The sequence below is a fragment of the Thunnus maccoyii genome, chromosome 5 (genome assembly GCF_910596095.1).
Source record: "Thunnus maccoyii chromosome 5, fThuMac1.1, whole genome shotgun sequence".
Taxonomy (NCBI): domain Eukaryota; kingdom Metazoa; phylum Chordata; class Actinopteri; order Scombriformes; family Scombridae; genus Thunnus; species Thunnus maccoyii.
Genome location: NC_056537.1, coordinates 31,620,406 through 31,642,436, shown reverse-complemented (window position 1 = coordinate 31,642,436; position 22,031 = coordinate 31,620,406). Strand labels below are relative to the sequence as shown.

General features: G+C 40.0%; 1 protein-coding gene across 1 annotated transcript in view; it reads right to left on the bottom strand.

Annotated features, from left to right (window-relative positions):
- Positions 1-4,918: 4,918 nt before the first annotated feature.
- si:ch211-212o1.2 (uncharacterized protein LOC492735 homolog) overlaps positions 4,919-22,031 on the bottom strand; it is a 44,895-nt gene continuing 27,782 nt past the window's right edge. The window contains exons 4-6 of the mRNA XM_042412539.1: positions 14,045-14,189; positions 8,661-8,873; positions 4,919-5,119 (exon numbers count right to left, since the gene is read on the bottom strand). Of these exons, the coding sequence (XP_042268473.1) occupies positions 4,998-5,119; positions 8,661-8,873; positions 14,045-14,189 (480 nt within the window). The 3' untranslated portion in view covers positions 4,919-4,997. The remainder of the gene's footprint in view (positions 5,120-8,660; positions 8,874-14,044; positions 14,190-22,031) is intronic.

Here is a 22,031-nt window from a genome sequence, read left to right as displayed (position 1 = left end):
TAAAAACGTTCTCCATGCTAAAATATTGAAAATGTCTAACAATGGCAATGCTTTTCTAAGTAATCTAGCAATCTCACCAAAGCAAAGAACTCAGCACAATCACATTTTTATGGTGGTATTTCCTCTGTGTGGAAATTCATCACCTATTATTATTTCAATCTTTTTTGAACAGTGATTGTACAACAGTGTTTTTATCCAAACTTAGAGGAAATTCTGGCAATGGCAATGTTGGTCAGTCCACTATTTTAGACTGAGGCATGTCAAAAACTAGCCTGCTAGATGGACTGACACAACATATTTCAAACAGTCATGGTTCTCAGAGGATGAATGCTGACTGGTGAACATCTGACCTTCCCTTTTGGGCCACCATGAGGCTTGTTGGTTTTTAATTTAATGGCTCAACTTTTCCATGCATTGCACTGAAATTCGATACAGATGTTCATGTTTTGCTCAGATAATACTGCACACTGCTACTAAGATTCTGTTTATGGTACCATTTTTTTCTTGTCATTCAAATCTTCATTCTATATGTATATTGAAACTTCTCTCCTACCCCATGCTTAAACACAGAGATGGCCACTTCCGGTCATGACCCAGCCATGTACTCACATGTTCCCCTTGATGGACGGTCCCATCTCGTGACAGTCTCCCTCTGAAAACCTCTGTAACTACAATTCCTACATTTAGTATGCCTGTTTTATGGAAGGACCAGTGGCAGGCCTCATCCTCTTGTACATATTTACCCGGATCAACAGGTGCCTGTTCTAGCAATCTTATTCAGGTTCATTTCAAGCAACATCCCTGCAATATCTGAGAGTCAACCCCCTCCCCTTAATCTCACCTGCAAGCTTTAAAACATAGGAGGGGTCTCGGTGTGATGCATATTAATACCCAAAGCATTATAAAGAAGATGGACCGTAAGAATATTATAAAGGACTACTTCAAAAATGACCACCTTATTTATCATCACTCCTGTGTCCAAGACAGTCTAACACCTGTTCTCAAGACTGGTTATGTTCCTGCACTAAATACTATTCTTGGAAAGAAAGCCTTATTATATATATAATCAGTAGTTACTTGTAAGTTCAAGTTGTCCACTTTCATAATCCAGAAAATGGAAACTTCTTAAATATTATATTGATACATCTTCTGTTTTACATTCCTTTCATCACCTGTCTCTGCCCCTCCTCCTCTGTCCTTGTCTCCTCTCCTCTATAATTACCTTCCCTTCCCTCCGCTCTGGCACTGGCCCTGCCTCCAGCTCTCAGCAGGATCCACTGGGGCCGCTGCAGCAGCTGTACCCCAACGGGGGCTCTGCTTTCTGGGGAGGTTGCTCTGGATGGCAAGACTCACTGAACCGATGCGTGAGGTTAGATGGCAGAGATATAGAGCAGAACAGGGTGACACTCTGAACTCTGCTCGAGGCCCCACACTGCATCTATCTATCTACTGTGTGATGGGATGATGTGATACATTCTAACACTCAGTCATTATGAGGCAGATACCATTTAAACAACAACAAAAAAATTGTTCATTTTTTTCTGTGGTACGTGCTTTAAGTAATATTACCAAACCAAACTCTTAGGTTCAAGAGTAGACACACAGGACACTAGAGGGCGCTGGTGGTTCAGCAGTGGTATGTAACTACAGTATATGGTATTTCTCTCAAATGAAACTTTTGAGCCAGGCACGATATTAACCCTGGCAGCAAATCATGCTTTAAGATTAATGAAAAGTGCTCATCCTGTATCCATATGTCCCAATTTTGTGTTCTCATTTTTTGTGCACACAGTCTAGGATCAACAGGCCTCTTCCCCTTCTGCAATATAGCTAAAGACACCAATGGAACTAAAAAAAAACAGCATTTAAATCATGTGACACTAAAACTGCAGCTCACGTCCTGCTAAGAGAGGACTAGACTTCTTATTAGATTGACATTTAGTTTTGAACTGAAGAGTTTACTATACATATACATATACTATACTAAACATACAGTATGTTTTTCATATTCAAGATAACCACAGAACATCAACATCTGGAGTTAATAATCCTTTATTTAAATTAAAGAGCAGATAAAAACATTAAGGCAGACGAGCAGCGAGCATTGAGCTGCAAAATGGAACGTCAGAGTTTAACTATACAAGGCTTGATTTATTAATAAAAAAATAGAAAATTATAAAGCCAGAGAAAAACAACAGAACACAATGTGAGAAAGAGCGTGTGTGTGTGTGTGTCTGTATATGATTGAGATTTTCAAGAATGTGTGTGGTGTGTGCATGCAAGTAAGAGTGCCTACGTGATTTCATCTGTATGTGTGGAATACTAGTGTGTGTGTGTGCTTGCAGGACACATTTTCAGACATTTACTCAGTAAAACAATAAAGTGCTGTTATTATTGACCCTCTGTGACTGAAGGGATTTCCAGCCTATAAAAAAACTACAAGTCAAGCAGCTAGACTCTCTAGTACAGAGTTAGTAACAGCCAACTAAAGTGCATGTGTCACAGTATGAAATGTAAACAAAAATCAGAGACACTGGAGACATTATTTGCATTCTATAAGCGACTTGGTAACTGGCTTTTCAGAAAACTAATCAATTTTGCTCTCTGGTGCAAAGAAAAACAAGTTTCTTTCTCTTTCTCCTTCTTTTTCCGTCAGCTGGCACAGAGAGAACGAACTGAAAACTGTTGCCATGCATCTCTTTGACGAGTATCTCTGATTTAAGTTTAGAGGTTTGTGACACATTTCATGTTGTGTTTAGTATTTACAGTTGCAGTTTACGAGGTTTCTTTGTCTTCTCTGCGGATGTTAATGCGGTTAAAACGCTTTGGATGACTGTTTATGAAAGACTGTGAGAGTTTATTTGTGGTACAAAAGGGAAAAAAAATATTCTTAAATCAGTACAGTAAGAATTTAAATCATTAGGTAGCGCTTCAAGTAGTGGTTTGGCTGTTCTAAACTGAATGAAAGCTGAATAAAGGTTCTTAGTGATGCGGAATGTGACAAGAAGCCAGACTCAGAGGCAATTAACCAGCAAAGCTATTCCTGCCCTGAGCCGTCCAGTGTGGTGGTGAACAGCTAATGCTAAATGCTCATGTCAGACTCATTTTATGGCTTTTGGGGGTAGCCACAAGCATCCTCCAAGAAACGGAACTTCTGATGGATAGATTTCTGTCTGCAGGCATGTCAGAGATACAGGAAGAAAAAACCGTAGAGGTCGAAAAGATTCTGCTTCAAACGTTGAAACGGAGAAAAGAGAATTCAGTATATGTATATTATAAAACATCAACCTGGCTTACATCCTAACTTCTCTTTTGTTTTTTGTATTTTCTAATGATATACCCTGCATTAAGTAAAGATATTCTTTTATATTGTTCTTTTCATTTCGTTTTATTAACTGTTTGACCGTTATCTGAAATTCTTTTGGTATTTTACGTTCACCAGTGAGTGGTTTTAGAGGTGCTATAAAAATAAAAACTTTACTTTGCTACCCATTTTACAGCATCTTTAACTTGCTAAACCATCAATTACAAATGTATCCATCCAGAAGAAGTTCAGCTAGCTTGACTTTTCTTTCGGTAAAGAAAGACATTAATTCTGATGGCCCTGTTCCTAATATTACTTAAAATGCTTCATACAAAGAGACAATTATGTTCGGCTTCCCCCTTAATTTGCATGAAAGTGCAACAAGATTAAATGCTTCTTTACTACAACTAACTTATGATTTGTGCTAAAACTCATCAGGATTCAAAAGCTTCTACTTAAATCTCATTACAATCAAAAGATTTAACGATCATTTTTAAGCAGTAGATGGCTTCGTTAATCTGCCAGTGTGAAGCTTTTAAATTTGTACATATAGTGTTTTCCTAAAGCTACGAAACACTGGACTGCTCCAAAATGTCTTTCAGTACAAAAACATCAATGAGTAATGTCTGCACAAAAAGGAATTAGAGTTTGTCAAAGCACACATAGGATGAACAGGAGGTGCTTTTAACGACTAACACCGACATTTTGAAATGAGAATTATGCAGGTGCATAATCTACAACTGAAAGTTGTTTCACTTGTGTTTATGCACTTTTACAAGAGGTTACAAGTGCACAAATATGCATCTGCTACTGGACCGCTGACATGTTTATATAGTAGTGCTATAAAAAGTCATAATAGAAGCTACAGTATATTTTAATCAAACCTTTTTTTTTTCAATATGTCTGTCCTCCCGAGTCTCGCCTGGCCCCGACTGCTGAGATCATCTAAGCTTAAGCACAGGCACAAAAGACGGGATTTATAATCTCTTTTTTTTAAGCAGGTCTGATTTTTAAATATTTAATCTAAAGCACACAATCATCAGATTTTCACCTTCTTGTGTGTAAATGCAGCCATGAGTGTTTAGGACGGTGGTGATGTTTCTAGTAGGGGCTTTCAAAAGTTAAAAAAAACACTAATACCTCAAATAACAGACATGAAGAAATCAGAGGAGACAGTGACTGATCATTTGACTTTTAAACTGTGTGTGTGTGTGTATGTGTGTGTGTGTGTGTGTGTGTGTGTGTGTGTGTGTGTGTGCGTGCGAAGCTGTGTATGTGTGTGGTGTAATTCCTGGAGAGCCCAACCTCCAGAAACCTCCTACACCTACACACAACACCACCACCACCACACCTTATTGGTTAAACAGGCCTACAAACGCACTAGCTGATTGGCTGTTAACAGCAGAGTGTTGTTGTTTAGTAATGTTTTCACCTCTTACATCCAGCACATACAGAAATCACTCGAACCATCTTTGATTTTTTTGGCAAACATCGTTTCTTTGAATGTTTGCTCTTACGCGAAAAAAAAGCAATAAGCACAGAGACATGAAAAAATGTGTGTGTGTGTTTGTGTGTGTGTGTGTGTCTGTTACCCCCATCCATCTCTATATCTACTGTATGTACTTGCATCTTCAAGCCCATCTGTCCATCCATCCATCATTCTGTGTGTGTGTGTGTGTGTTTTGTGTGGTTATCAGTCAGTCTTCTTGGCCCATGCCAGGTCGTCTGATCGTGGTTTTTGCCCCGTCAGCCGTTCGATCAATTGCTCCATCCGTCTCCAAAAGCCAAGCTGGTCCAGTGGGTAGTTACACCAGCCTGGGATGATTGGAAAGATGTGCAGAGAGAAAGAAGAAGGAATGGAGAAATAAAGTTGGAAAGATGGAGGAGGAGTAAAGAGATGGTGTCAAGGAATGGAAGAAAGAATGAGAGGTCAGATTTATTCTTTTAATAATATTGCATCAAATAAGCAAATTAAAAACACTAAATCATATCCAGTAACCTGAGAGCTGAGGGATGATACTAATGAATAAGCCAAAGTGTTTTAGACAGATCAGTCCACAGTCTTGGAGCCCTGAGGGGATTCTTCTACTGTATTTGGATATTTGTTTTGTCTCAGGCCCCGCCCACTGCTCCAGCAGCACCCACAGGGCGAGCACTAGCTCATATTGACCCATTTCTAACCATCCTTCCTCCAAACCCACCTCCGCCTTTCCCCTCCTCTCTCCTCCCTCCAGACACGCTGAACATCTTCCTAATGTCTCTTTTAGTTTTTCATGTCTCTTTGCATCATCTTAGATTTCATTCTTCTGTCCTTAACTTACTTCTCACTCTATTGTTTTATTTCTTCCCCTCCCCTATCTCCATCTGCATCCCAATCCTCAAATCTTCTGTCTGCGTCTAACCTCCTGTCTCACTCTCATCGTCGTGTACAGACTAGATTTCAGAGGAGTGGAGGGATGTGGGGACTCTCCCAGGAGATGTCCTTAGCCCCTACTAACACAAGCTCACACACACACACTCACACACACACAGAGTCGTGTTTCCAGCACTTCAGAGGACATTTCATTGACCTAACCATAACCGTAACCTAACCCTAACCTTAAACCAAGTCTTCACAATTTAATGGTTTACATTACAGGGAATTTTTTGTCCCCAAAAGGGAGGCGAGTCCCCACATGTGACTATGTAAACACATTCAGGTCCCCACAGCATGAGGAATACTACACACTAACACACACACACACACACACACACACACACACACACACACACACACACACACACACACACACACACACACACACACACACACACACACACACACACCACTCCGGTTTTTTCATTCTCACAGTTTACAGAACTTTAGTAGCTACTGAATGAGTATATGTGTTTGAGGTAAATACATTAATGTATGTATGGCTACAGGCCAAAGTACATTTACATGTACACATGCATGCATGCATGACTCTACAGAAGGCTCTGTGGAAACATGTGACTGTTCTCACACACACACACACATACACACACACAGGCTCGTCTTTGCTGAGCACATTACACACATGTACAAGCGTCACTGCTTTAGAGGCAGCTGAGAAGTCCCTTGGCATTTGAGATGAAATGCCATTTTACTATTATTACCAAAGACACACACATACACACATGATCTGTACATTTATGTATAAAGTCAAAGTACTTTCATGCATACTATTTCACTTCTGTAAGTCCACACAGAATATAACATAAGCACACGAATGCAGAAATAAAAGAAGTCAAATGCACAAGCGCTCTTCATACACACACACCAATAGTAGCAAGAAGCAAATAGAGACATCCACATGGGCTGTGTGTATTCAGGCTACCCTTGTCTGATGCTCACACACCACCACCCATGATGTGTTTGCATAGGGTGCATGCTTTAGCTCCAGGGATATATATGTGTGTGTGTGTGTGTGTGTGTGTGTGTGTGTGCATCCCTCCAGTGACCCTCTCTGTTGGAAGACAGTCAAGCAGCCAGAGGTTTTATTTGATTTCAGTCTTTCTTTCACTCCATCTCTCCTTACATTTCTCACTTGCTCCATCTCTCCCTCTTTCACCACACACTCCTCTTTTTTATTCCTCCAAATCCCTGTTTCCTCCTACCCACCCTCTCCTTGCCCTCCCGCTCTCTCCAATCCCTCCCTCCCCTGTCCCCCAACCCCCCTCTGCCTGTGAAGTCCTATTTGTTAGAACAGACAGCAGGTTAGCATTAAATATACATGGGGATTGTCAGCCGGTGGCAAACACAAAGGCAGCTAGGCGAGCCCCAGTGGAATCCAAGCCCGGCCCAGGCAGCTAGGCTGGGGGAGCGGGGGGCCGTCGCCGTCCCCTGTGGGGCCCCCGACCGCCACCAACCCACCTCCCACCACACACACACACACATACACACACACAGGTTGGTAACCGAAGAGGAGGTCAAAAAGACTAGTATACACACAGATGCTCGAGTATGCAGATGTACACGAGTGCGTGCGTTTTACGAACACACACTTTCACAGTGCCACCCCCCTCAACTCGCTCACACACATCTGTCGTCCACAGGGGCGCAGGGTGACGTACGAGCTGAATCCCCCTTGTGTATCCTCCCTCTTTTCTCTCCCTCCCTCTCACCCAGATGCACACAGAATACTGAATGTGGATCTATTACGGAGGCCTTGCGTCTCTAAAGACACACACGCACGCAAACAGAACATTTTCTTTTAGTTATTTATAAGAAGCCGACAGACAGACAGACACAGCCGCCATTTTGTCGGAATCTGCTGAGAATTGTAAGTGAAATAATTCTGGAGTCTTCAGCTTCAATTATGGCGATCTAAAATGGCCGAACACATCATACACATCGGTGACCCTCTGATACCAGTGAAAAGTCATGTTACACACACTTTCAACTTTAGCGCCTCGGTGCTCTGATGGATGCAAAGTTAAAACAAAGAACATTGTCACATTTACTTTGGGATTGTGACTTCCATCTCTACCAACAGCAACGATGAGGGGCATGGTGGTAGCAAAAAAAATATCCTTAAAGCCTTGAAAGCATCAACTCCATCTTGTTTTCAAAGATGGTAATATGTATGTAAAGTATTGTAGGTGTTGTAAAGATAATCTAGGCCCCGTTCTTCAAATGTGGCTTAACTAATCCAGGCTAACATGTTGTTATCAGGCTAAAAGGATCCTGTTAATTTTTCTTCTGTTAACTTCTTTGAGCACAGAGGTTTGATTTGTTTTTCTTTGATGAAGCTATCTTAAATAACTGTTCAACTTATTTAACTTTAACTTATTTTAAAATAGAGGCAACATGAGTAGAGTGTTGAAAGCATGATCAGCTCTCATGTGATTGGCTGAGTGATGATGGTTGGCTTGGCTGATCAAAGGTCATTTAAAGCCGATGAACCACCTGAAACATACTCCCACTGCACAATAAAACCTGACACCATCTCTCATTAAACGTTAGAGATTAAAGGGTAGATTCACATTTTTCAAGTCTATCTAAATGTACATTGCAACAGTTTTTGGTTGCTGGGATCCCTTCTTGGCCAGTATGAAGATAAGGATTGATTACAGCAACCAAAAACTGTTGCAATGTACATATGAGTGTGTGAGTGTTGCTTTAAGATAGACATGAAGAAGTGTGAACCAATTAGCAATTAGGACGTTGTGGTTATGTGGTATGCACCTCAACCATTCAGCTCTCTTTGAAATTGTTATACTTTTGTCTATATTTAATTATATATAGTTGATTTGACTACACACTACAAAACCTAGTGTTAAATGGTGACTTTGCCACTATACTGTGCTGTATCAAAGCAGTACCACTTCTTACCTGTGGTAATGCAGTAGTATGTCTCGTGTGGCGAGACATGGTGGATGCGGTGGTGTTTCCGTGGCAACACCAAATGCCAGTCCTGGAGCAGCATGACCCAGCGTGGGAGGCCGAAGTAGGAGTGGCTCCATTTGTGAATCTGATTGGTCAACGTCACAAAAACCGCCAGGGCAAAGACATAGCAGTCCCAAGGGTAGGATGCCGCCAAGGCCTCTGAAAGGTGACAGGAGACAGATAGACAGAGAGAAGAGCAAGTAAAGAAAGAAAAAGCGACTAAAGTTAATAGAATAATTGATCAAACTGTTTAGTGTAATGAAGAGGGCCAGCACAGAGGCGTAGCACTCCCACAGAGAGGATGTTGGCAGGAGCCTTGGAGAGATGAAGAGACCGAGGGGGAGGATGAGGAACAGGGGAAAGAAGAGATGGAGAAAGATGGGGAAAAGTGGAAAACGGGTGAGAGGAAGAGAGAACAAAGACAGGATGATGGAGGGAGAGAAAGAGGAGTATGAAATAGGCTGTAATGTAATATAACATAACATCAGGTGGACACTGAGCAGTGACTGTCCTTCAAAAATCTGTTTGCAAAATCAGAGAGTCCGAGGGGAGATCAGTCACACTGACATCAATTGAACAGATTATTCCGGACAGACAGTGATCACTTCACCATAGGCATCAAGGGGAAAATTTAAGTCAGTCAACACTTCAACCATCTACACGTGTGCTATCACACAAGAAAATCAGTCTCTACAAATTCTGTCTGTTTCTTTTGACAAGTAAAAGTCCTACTGATGTTAAAATGTAACCATGAATCATCTCCCCTTACCTTTAAATATTTAATCAACCTTTGCAATCGCGCTCAAGCTCAAAAAGAACTGCACATCAGCCTGACGAAGGCAATCTGGGACTGGACACAATGTGAGGCTTGTTTTCATGTGGTATTGAGATGAAGGTGGAGCTGGAGTTCAGGTGAAGGCTGGGGATTAGGCTCAGTGTGGAAGTCACAATGAAGAAGCATTTGGAGTACATTTTACTTTAATGTGATGTTTTTCCTTTTGAATCAGGATACAGGGCCGAGGCTTTACACAATGAGAGGTAATTCAAAGCTGTAAACCAAGGGGATGTGAGTTGCGGAGAGCAAGACTTTTCAGTGTAATGTTAATTTGCAGTTTTCTTAGTTTGAGGAAACCATTAAAGGTTTACAGGGAATAAAAGAAATTGGAGTGATTGTGACAAAGCATCATTATTTTTCTCAATTTATGAGTAAACTTCCATAACTTCTCAAATCATGGCAGTAGTTAGCTAACAATGGACCTTTATTTGACAAAGGCTGTTATTATAATCTATATTTTACATGTTTAAAATATATTTGATAATGTTCTACTAAAGGGACAGTTTGCATTTTTTGAAACAGGGTTGTATGACGTATTTATCCAAAGTCAGTGTATGACCTGCAGTGGAAAATCTGTTTCTCTGAAGCTGAGCTGTTGCTAACGTTTGCTCAGCTTGTTTCTCTGATAACATAAAGTCCAGAAGTCCGATGACTAAAATCCTTCATCCGGTTAAAAGATGTAGTTAAAAACAACCAAATTCTAAAAAAGTTTATCATAAAAATGTGGCTTAAAACTGAATAAAAGTCAATTTATGAAAGTTTGTGGCAGGAAACCACAACAGCACCATATTATCTTGTATGTATGTACACTTTGGTAGACACCATTGTAGCAGACAACCACAACGCTGACACATGCATCTTGTGTGCTTATACTCTTTGGTCGAGGGGTATGACGCCATTGACAGGTGACCAAATGAAACGGACCATTACCTTGATTAAAATGACTGATTTCTCTAGGTTCGAAAATTGTTGGAAACATTTGGGATAATCTAAGTACACAATTCAACAAAACATATAACATAGGTCTAGTTGTTTTTAGACATTTTAATGCAGAATAGTTACATATCATAGCTTTCAGAGGCCCTGATCTAGTCCCTCTGAGAAAGCCTTTTACTCTGAAAAATCTGCAGGAAGTGTTGAGTATACGTTTACAGCAGAAGAAACATCTGTCCATTAATTGAATACTGACTTTTAGTTGAGGATTTAAAGTTAGCTAACAAGGTGAAAAAGTTTTCAGTCATCTTTCATTTGTATTTGATCTTATTGGTCACAGAAGCGGCTTCAAACTGAGCAAAAGGGCACCACGCTGCAAACTGCTTATATTGTTTTCATGATAGCAGCAGGAGTTACAGTTGACACTTCAGCCAGCTATATGGTGAATGATCCCCGGTATTTACACACTCAGAAAAAACTAAACTAAACTCAACTAAACTAAATGTGAAAAAATATCGACTGTTTTAACAGTTTAACAGTAAATTGTCTGCAAACTTTGGGAGCATGGAGTTGACATGATCTACAAGGAACTAACCCAGACTGCTGTACTGAGAGGGTGACAAATACTGACAACTGTCAAGAAAATTTCAAGCAATTTTTTAAAATATTTTTTTCAAATATGAAAAAACAAGACTACAAGTCTAAAGTCATGCTAGCAGCTCTGTCATTCTGTACGTAGCCAAAGTTGTGCTTTGAGCTAAACGCTAATATCAGCGTGCTAACATGCTCTTGCGGTGACAATACCAGCATGCTGACGGGAATGTCATTCGTTTTGATGATGGTGCCACAGGAAAAGTCAGGGCAAGACCAAGTTATTCAAGTTATTACAATTCATCCTGAGGGGAACATGAATAGCCGTACCAAATCTAAAGGCAATTCATCCAATAGTTGTCAAGACATTTCACTCAAAATCACAAATGTCACCTTCATGGTAGTGCTAAAGGAAAAGTAAAGGATCACCAAAGTGAGCAATACATCCTGAGAGGAACAGGAATGCCTGTGAAAAATGTTGCGTCTGGTACATATTGAGATACATATTTCACAGGATAAGTGCTAAAATATTTATCTGCAGGTGCTGCTAGAGGAAAAGTCAGGGGGTGACTGAAACCACAATGATTCATCCTCAGGCCATGAATGAGACCATGAATGTAGCAAATTGCATTGTAATCCATCCAATGGTTTTGAGATTTTTGGATATTATGGACCAAAGTAGTGGACAGACATACTGCCAGCATGGCTAAAAATGCGAAAACACTGTGTGTCTGTCCTCTGAGCTGAAGTGTTTAATTAGGTTTCCTAAATGCAGACTACAGCCAGGCCTGAAACCATGAAAAGAGTTCTTAAAGAAGTGATTGGTATCTGGGAAATGTTTATTGTGTCAGTGTTGATACGAGCTGACAGGTGACAAACATGTCAAGTCTCATACATTGGGAGCAGCTGTGTGCAACATTTCTGGATATAGTATAATTTGCATGGAAACAGTCTGAAAGACGTCTTCTGTTGTTTGAATTTGAACAGCATTTAGATGTAGATGTGACTGAGTCGTCCACAGTTCTATAATGACAAAGTCTTCAGTAGGAATGTGCTTTCTGTCCATCTCTCCTGTCCTCTGCTTTAAGTCTGAAGTCTGTCTGTCACTCCGCTAACTCTTGTAATACACTCGAGCCTTTCTGTCGGTATGACTTACAGCTGTCCTCTCTCTGTCTACCTCCATCTCTCGTTCCCTCTCTTTGGTTAAAACAGCGATTTCTTGACCCCAGTTCAAGTGCAGACATGACAGCTGGAGATGTCACCTCGTGGCTTTCAGCTTCCCCCCATCTACCTCTGTCTCTGTCTTTGTCTGGTGACCGCTTGACACTGTGAGGAGCTTGACATGACAGGTTTAGATGTCATCTTACCGCTACATGACCCTCTGCTGCCCCCAACCCCCCACACTCTCCTGCTTCCTCTCTTCTCCATGCACTCTCACCCTCCGTCTCAAACTCTTAGCGGTGACCTCTTAAGGTGCAGACATGACAGGTGTAGATGTCACCGCGTCTCTCCCTGTGTCTGTCTCGTGACCTCTTGACTCCCTGTGGTGTGTGACATGACAGGTGTGGATGTCACCTACAAGTGGACCTCACTACTGCTCTCTCCTCTCTAATCTTCCCGCCCTCGCACCTAACCCCCTCCACTGGCTGGTGATCAGAGAAAAAGAAAAGATGTTCTTCAGGCACTCCTTGGCAGAGCAGGGAGATATGTCATATTTAAAGCTGGCATATTATTCTGAAACACCTCTTTTTACTATTTACACCCTGATGAAGACCTTATGAGGCTTAAAAATAGTTGACATTTAAAACTATGTCCTAATATGAACAATATTTGAGTAAAAAAAAAAAGTTATATATGAGCTGATTTTTTCACATAAACGCATAACATAAGCAAACATTTTTGTGATGTCAACAAAAAGCATGTTACTGGTCAGTGCTCGGTATTATTATTTGGCGTCTTCATATAGTATTGGGATCAGGTTTTCTAGTTTAAAGACGTATGACTGTGGCTGCTAATTACATCTTTTAATAGCTAGATAACTGCTTTATACTGTAAATGACAGCAGAAATGCTCGATCACAGCTTGTAAAAGAAGAGTCTGAGAAGCTTAACCCCACAATACTCTAGCTAACCTCACCTTCAACCTAACTAGCCTACCTAGCTGATGTCAACTCCCCTCCTCCTCCTCCTCTCGACCCATCAGTGACCTTTCAGCTCAAGTTGAAGTGCAGACATTATGAGTGGAGGCGTCGCCTCCTCAATAACAGGTTGCTCTCTTTCTCTTGCTGATCTTCCTCCTCCGGTCTCTCCCCTCCTGCCCTGCGCTCATAAGGTCAGTGCACGTACCAGCAGAACTACCCCATGGCCTCCCATGATCAGTGGACACACTTCACCCACCTCAGAAGCTGTGCTACCTTTGGCATCCTGCAACACTCAAAACGTTCACAAAGTCACTGCTACAGATTGTTAAACCCCTGTATGGCTAACCTTGAAATGTTTACATTCATACTACAGATTTGTGTGACTGTAAGTGCCACCAATACTGCTCAGGAACAATCATCAGTGTTCATATATGGGAAGCAGGTGAGGGATCATGTCCATAGGGGAGGGAGGTGGGGTAGCAGGAAGGTCTGCAGGCGTTCTGCTCTCCTAGTAACAGAGTTATGGAAAAGTTGATTCCTGGGACACAACAGCAGGTTTCACCCTTCTTTTTCTGTTCTCACCTTTCCTTCCATCCTGAAATATCAGGATGTCCTACTTTGTCTCTCACTGATCAACTCATCCTGAAGAGGAAACAGGACACACATTGGTGTCACCTCTAAACTACAACTTTTCTCCATGCAGTCCATAGTCTCAGCATTTTCTGTTTGTCTGTTTGTTCTGCAGCTGTGCATTCCTCCAAATACAATCAGTTGGTTTGAATGTGTGTGTGTGTATGTATGTGTATGCCTTATAGTCAGTGTGTGTGCTACCTGGTGTGTATGTGAGGAACTTGTAGGCCATGTGAGCCAGTGGTAGGATGGGGATCATACAGTTGTCACCATTGGTTTCAATGAAGTCGTGGCGGGTGATGGCGGTTGGATCAATGTGGTGCTCTCTGAACGGACGAATAAATGCCTGCAGAGAGAGAGAGAGAGACAGAAAAAGAGAGAGAGTAAGAGAGTAATAATTTATGTGATTCCCTTCACCCTCCAAAGCCTTGTGAGATAGGGATAGGGTTACTCAAACATTGTATGCTTGTTAAAAAACAATTAGCTTTAAATTGAGAGGAGGGACTCATTAACCAATCGTGAGCTTCTCTTAGAGCCACAGCAGTTTGACTGACGTTTTGAATGGGACACTGAAATAGACTGCAGTGAAACCTTAGTCCTGCTTTTAATAAATAATAATTCGACAATTAAAGAAAAGACTGTGTTCCAGTTCTCTTTTGGGGTCATCAACATACAGATTGTGATCCAAACTGAAATGTTTTTTCTTTCACCTACTCTGTTTCATACCAGCTATGATAAACAGTTTAATTTTAAAATCATTTAACCCCAGAAAAGCCCTAGTGTTTTACCTTATATACAGTGTGTAGGGTGTATTTGGTTGAAAATTAGAAATTCTATTGAAATAAAAACAAAGAATTAAACTTGAAGCCCAAATACAATTATGTCAAATGAACAGAAAACAGCTCATTCTCCTCCTCCTCTTTCTGTTCTCTCAGTTAAACATAAACACATCCAGTTTCTGCTAAATGGAACTGATGTGATAAAAAAAAAACTGTAGATTTCTCTGCTTAAAAAAACAGACACTGGAAAGCATTGTTTACAGTGTTTACACAAATGCAGATGAAATGCACACACACACACACAGCGATTCAGCAGTGCTCAGCATCCTGCGCAACCCCAAAGCTCATATCCAGCATCCTAATAAACCACAGAACAGCAGTCGACTTGAGCAAACACACTCATACACATAAATGACCCATGGACGCATCACACAAACTCAAAAACATGAGCTTAAAAACACACACACATGTGTGTAAACCCCACCTGCACTGAGCAGAGGCAGACACTGTCAGACCTGTCTGTGAGAACATGGGGGTCTCAAATAAAAGACCGAATCTGAATCTCAGAAGCACAAAAGAGGACAAAAGGAAACACACACACACACACACACACACACACAGAGGATAAAGGTAATTTATTTCCCTCTGTGGAAAAAGCAAAGACAGGAAGGTTTGCATCTATATTGCCACTGTGTGCACATGTCTGTGTGTCTGTGTGTATGTGTGTGTGTGTGTGTATGTGTGTGTGTATGCAGCCATGGAAATATCAGCATGAAAACTCATTATTGTCGTGTTAGCCGTTCACACCAATCACATGCGCCTATCTGTGAACATCGTTGGTAGGTGCCGCTGGAAACAGAAAACTATCTGTTGATATCTTCACAATTATGTATCCATCTCGGCTCTCGTCTGCCTCTTCCCTCCCCCCTCCTCTCCCATAACCCCCCTCCACTCGCCGCAGCCCTCAGCCAGATGAAAGCCCGGCTAAGCTGCGGAGGTCGTGCCGAGCGGGGCGGCATCAGCGCTACCAGTTAACGGCGGGCCAACGGTCGCTGCGTGTCCTCTAATCCCACACCGTTTAACGGCCCGCCTCGCACGACGTCTGTTAATCACCAGCTCACATCGCCCATCGCCCCAGCAACCGGCGCTGTCCCACTGGTTGGATGGACACGCCCTTCCGCCCCCTTCTTTTTTTTGTCCTTACGACCTTTTTACTGTATTTTCATCTCACTTTTTGTTGGTGTCTCTTTTTCTCTCTGACTCTTTTTGTCCAAATCTCTCTATCTGTGCTTCCTTCTTACCATCAGTCTCCTTTTTCCCTTCCGGACTTTAAGCAACAACTGATTTCAGTCATTCAATTAACTCTCCTTCAACACTCTAATCAGCCTCATTAGAGAGTTGCCTTAAAGGAAACATGTTTGTTAATGATGTAACAAAAAAGAAAGAAGGAAATTGACACAAGGAGAGAAGTATTGATGCTTTTAAAAGAAGAAAAACAGACAGGGAAGAAGTATCTTCAAACATATATCCCTAAACTGTAAGCACATCTGGCAAATTTCAATGTGAATTGGGCATCATTGGGAACTAATGAGCGTGACTTTGTCCTCAAAGTGGTGTCATTAGAGGACTGCTAAATCCTTGTTGAGTCAATTAAAGCTCCATGACATGACGACAAAAAAAAAACAAAAAAACAACAGAAAGCCTCACTGAGGAATAGTTCTGAACACTACAGGGAAAATGAAGTGCACTGTTCAAGTCAGTGTTGCATCTTTAGTATTGTGCAGTGAAAAGGCTTTAATGGATTCAAATCAAAGCAAATCGTTGTAATACAATTTCTAATGAAGAGCACTAGCAGTATGCAGTATGGGAGAATTTTATATATGACCCTGAGGTAGCAACACATCAACTTGCAATTAAGGGATGTGTGATGGTGCTTTTCACAATGGGCTCACTAATAATGTATTGGATTTTCATTTAGCCCTGGGATTTTACACACCAGAGTATAATGTACATGAAAATGAATTCAAATTGTAAGTTGAAGCTAATTTCTGAAATTTTGTAAAAATAAAATGTGAATCGGTGCGTGTTCACATTAACTACCTTTATGGAAATATATTCAAGAGGACATGAGAAGAAATGACACATTACATAAATTACTTACAGAATTAAGCACTGGTATCTGATACATCATGGCATTTGGCCTTGCTGCTTTTTGTCAGCTTGTTAAAATTGGTACTTTTTTCAGCTGCTATGGTGATTGAGAGCTGGGTGACATGAAAATTTGTAATCAAAGCAGCAATGATGAGGTACGTACACCTCTGACACCAGCTTGCATTTTATTGTTCATTTATTTGTGTCTTCTGGTCAAATAGAGGCATGTAACAGTGAGTGGAAGCAAGAGACAACAGAACTATAACAATCTGTCTCTATTAGCCTTTGTTGCATATTCTCTTTCCATCTGATATGCCAACTTTTCTTTTTTTCTTAAATTATTCTTAGATGATGCCAAAATGGATATTGGGGTTACATAGTATGCATCCGATATGCTAATTTTACTACCTTAGACAAGCGTAAAAAGTTTTTTTGTTTGTTTTTTTTACAATAATTTGGCTTTTTTAAAAATCTTTTACAATTCCACTCAGATGTACAAATTGAAAATCCACATCAAAATGGAAACATACCTAATGTACCCTCTGTGACCTTGGCAGCAAAAATCTCCCCCTAGATCCTTGAGACCATTCTGGCCATACTGGGCCAATGACTTTGACAGATTGAAAATGCAGTTTCCAGTAGCAGCTGTTACTGCTCCGTGGCCTTCACTGCTGGAAATATTATTTATGATACAATGACAGCAGACTCTTACGACTGTTACGTATCCCATTATGGTGAAGTTATGGAGGGCACGACTCCATATGTGCAGACAACACATGTTGTGTCTGCATTAAAGCTTCTACAGTAGTACAATCTGAGAAATGTCTTTAAAGAGGTCTTAACAAAGATAACAAGGAACAAAATAAGGACATACACATGAACACACGCAGTAGATGCATACACAAAAAAAAACAACAACAATCAAATGACAAAACAAACAAATAACAAAGAGCGACACTGTCTTCAAATGTTTCATCTAGCTTTAAAACCGCTACCGTTATTAGCCTTAGGTGTTCTCCATTGTGCTCGTCTTTGATATTCAAACTAACCTTAACTGGGAGCACAGGCCTGCTTTATTCCCAGTCTCACAACACACACCGACACAGAAACACAACCATGGTGTATGCCCTATTTTTTTTTTTTTTGTCTCCACACACACACACACACACACACACACACACACACACACACACACACACACACACACACACACACACACACACACACACACATACGTATACACACTTTATTTTCTACCCTATTGTCATCCCTCTTTTCTCCGCAAAGGTCCATTCTTCTCTTCCAGTTAAAGTCTTTATTAGAAGTCTCCTACAGTGTACGACACACCATGCAAATCTGTGACTGCTGCTGTGCCTTTGGTCCCAGTAACTACCCCAAACCCCAATAAATGCCACATGATAAATAAACATCAAACCACATAGTACCTTAGGCAAACACAAATAGTAACACAGGACTCGAGAAATCATTGTTTAGACTCAACTGATGGTACAATGCATGTACGCCGCATGTGCAAAAATGTGTTATATATCTAAATGACACAAGCCAATAAAAACTAAGCCTCTTGAAAATAGTCCTCATTAACAAAAATACATTAGGTTCACAGTAGACTGAGAGAAAATATTACATTATAGCCCAAGTAACACAACATTTATTTTTAAATCATCCATTAAAATTAATCACACTAAACAGACTGTAAATAATGCCTTTTTGGAGCCGCTTAGCATCAAACTATATTGTAGCAAGAGGATTTATCTTAAAGCCTCAGAAACTATGAAAGATCCCCTTCAGACATGTATTACAACATATAGAAATACTCTGCTTGGAACAATATTGTGTGTCTGATATGGTTTTTCCACAAAAAAGTATAATTACCACTTTAAAATCCTTAAAATGGTATCTCCTCTTCCCTCATTAAAAATTGAGAGACTATAAATATGCAAATATATTTCATCTCAAAAGTTGAACTACTGGACACAAGATGTCTCCTACTTCACTGTAAAGTCCATTCTCAGTGTTTGGGCACTGGAAGCTTCAGGTTTCCACACCACATTTTTGTAGGTTGAACATTGGACCAGGATTTACTTCCAAATGAGTTGTGATGTCACACATTATGCTTGTAGGCCCGCCCCTTATAATCTGTTTTTCAGTGAGCAGGAAGAAACTTTCCACTTTCAGCAGATGAACATGAAAACAAACTCTGCACATACATCATTCTGTACAGTGAAGCTCAAACATCCAAGTGTAGGAAAAAGAAGAAAAACACATTTTTGAGTGGAGAACTTTAACTCATGAAGTATTAAGTATTTCAGAGGCTAACAAGTAAACCTATGTAAATGAAATCAAATGCAGCAACTCATTATTAGACTGTAAACAGTGATGAACTGCTTTGTGCTTTGCTGCTAATTATAAACTGCTTTTAATTTGATTCAGTGGACACACATTTTAAATCCCAGTAAACCTAAAAGTGATTCATTTCATTAAATCTGAGGCTGTCATCATCTAACCCAATACCTACTTTTGGCTTAATGAAATTGACTCCTTTAAATACTTTGAGTTCCCTCTGGATGACAGTTTGTATTTTAAGGGTCATGTTGACAGTGAAAGAGAAACCAAAACTGGATTTTAGCAGAGAAGAATTTGGTGTTAGATTATCAAGATGTAATATACTGTAGAGTATACAAAGAGTTTTTATCATTTTTAATTTATTGATTCTGTTGCACCATTTCAACTTTAGAAATTATAGGAAACAATTGTAGTACTGTTAAATCAAAAGAAATCAAATATTTAAACAGGAAGTCACTGTAGCATCATACACTGTAGTGTAACTTCCAAAATTAGTTTTAGGAGGCAAAACGATAAATTTAACTTAAAGGTATACTATGTAGGATTTGTCAATTACAAAGCCGTGAATCAGGGAAATAAAACGTTATTTTCTGATTGTTTGACATCAGCTATGTTCTGAAGCACAAATAAACACGGCCATACCTCCGCACAACCCTGCAGGAAGGTGCCGCATTGCCGGATTTGTGTGACTTAGATATGAATGCAACTGAAGAGCATGCTTCATCCCGTCTGCTCTGTTTGTGTGTGTGTGTGTAGCAGACACAGACAGAGAGCAGAAGAGAAAGACAAAGAAGCAAACATCCCATTTCATTTAGGGGAAACACTGAAGCACATAAAAAAAAAAAACATTTAACCTGGTCGCTACACAACAAGTCTCGACCTCACACCCTGCGGGCTGTTATTGGCTGGGGGCTACACACTCACTGCCCAAAGGCTGACACCCAGAAACGTCCCAAACACAGCAAAATAATAAGTCTATACATAGATTTTTTTTTTTTAAGGAAAATCTAACATAGTATGCCTTTAAGTACCAAAAGAGGTGGTAGTATTCATGCAGTTTAGAATGAGAGAAATATCAGGATAACCACACTGACATTTACTGGGTTTAAATATTTGGTAGCAACTAATTAGTTTGTTGGTGTGAGTTTTAATTTAGTGCTGCATAAAACACTTGTGTACAGATGGTGCGACTGGCTCCTGGACTCCATATAACTGTCTCTACCAAGGTCTCAGAGTTTCATGACAGAGCTTTTACTGTATGTGGGCAGCTCCATCTGCTTGGAATGAACTACAGAAAAACCCCTAAAATTACAGAATTTAGTCACTTAAAACAATTCCAAACATTAGGTTTTTGGGAACTGCAATGGTCACTTTTATAATCATATAGTTATATTATATACATATTTAACTTTCATAATAAGCTGTGAGGTTATAGTAGAATGAGGTTCATGTGACAAATCCCATTTATTTTGACAGTGATAAATACAAATATTACAATATCATTAATCATACATTGGTAAAATATGGGTTCAGCAACAATGATAACTGTTGTTATAATTAGGATGCTTCAGGATGCTCAAAACACACATCAGCTTCCACATTTCAACTAATTAATTATAAATGAATATTTCATAAACAGAAGACATAGAAGATGAAATACACACACTGAACCCTCATCTCATTAATCAAAACAATCTGCATGCTGCACCTGATCACAGTGATTTTAATTGGCTGAAATGAGAATAACCTTTACTCTAATTGGCTGAGGGAAATGTGGCAAAATCTGGGTGTGCGTTAATGTAGGTGATGTGTTTTAATGTGAGAATGAAATGTAGGGGCATCCATCTTTACGCATGCCTATATACATATGTGAATACATGTCTTCTGGTATGGTGACAGTTCAAGGTGAGGCCATTCATAGTGTGGGTCTATGTGTGCATATGTGTGTGTGTCTTTGCTTGGGTGTGTGTCATGTGTGTATTGGAGACCATGGACATTACTGTCTACAGGGAGAGCCCTCTGTGAGACAGTGACATTTAGTTTCCAGGTCACAATAGCAGTCCTGAGGCTCTGAGGAGTAAAGTGCAACCGCCACACTGCCATGGCGATGCAGCTTCAGGAGAGAGGGGACACAGAGCTAGAGGGGACGCCGCGCAGAGCAGCAGCTTCTCTGTAGTTTATAATTCCCAGAGTCAGAAGAAAGTTTACTATATTCTTATATGTTCTTACAAAACCTCCAACACCAACAATTCCTATTTAACTACTGGACACTATCGCTGTTTCTATGAAAAGTAATGCTGATACCAAACTTATGTGCTCCATGTGACTTAAACACACATGAAAGGAAGCCAGTGGTGAAAATCATAAGTGAAGTCAGCAAGTCCAAAAGCCAAGTAAAAATACATATGCACTGTATATGAGGCTGTTATAAAATGTTTAAAAAGGTTCATTTTTGTCAATTACAGACAGATTGACCTTAAACAGAAAGTAACCTTTCCTATTATACTTGTAATAAACTATTTTTTTTTATTCATCAGCCTTTTGTCAATAATTATACTATTTTTTTGTTTTGTTATGATGACAGTTCACTGCATTTTTTTATTAAATGTTTACTGTCATTTTCTTTTCTTTTTTTCCTCCTTGTAGTTTGGTTTTTATTTCTGTTGACTGTAAAGTACTTTGTAACATTCTCTGACATGAGGTAGATAAATAGACTATTACTGCAACTATTTAGTAATAGTGGTAGAAGTATTACTACTACTATTATTTTTATTATTAAAAGATGAAGATTTTGAGAAATACAATTATTTGCTTTCTTGCCAAGAGCAACATGAGAAGATTGATACCATCCTTGTGTCCATCTGTTAAGTAGCTATTAGCATAAAGACAGAAAC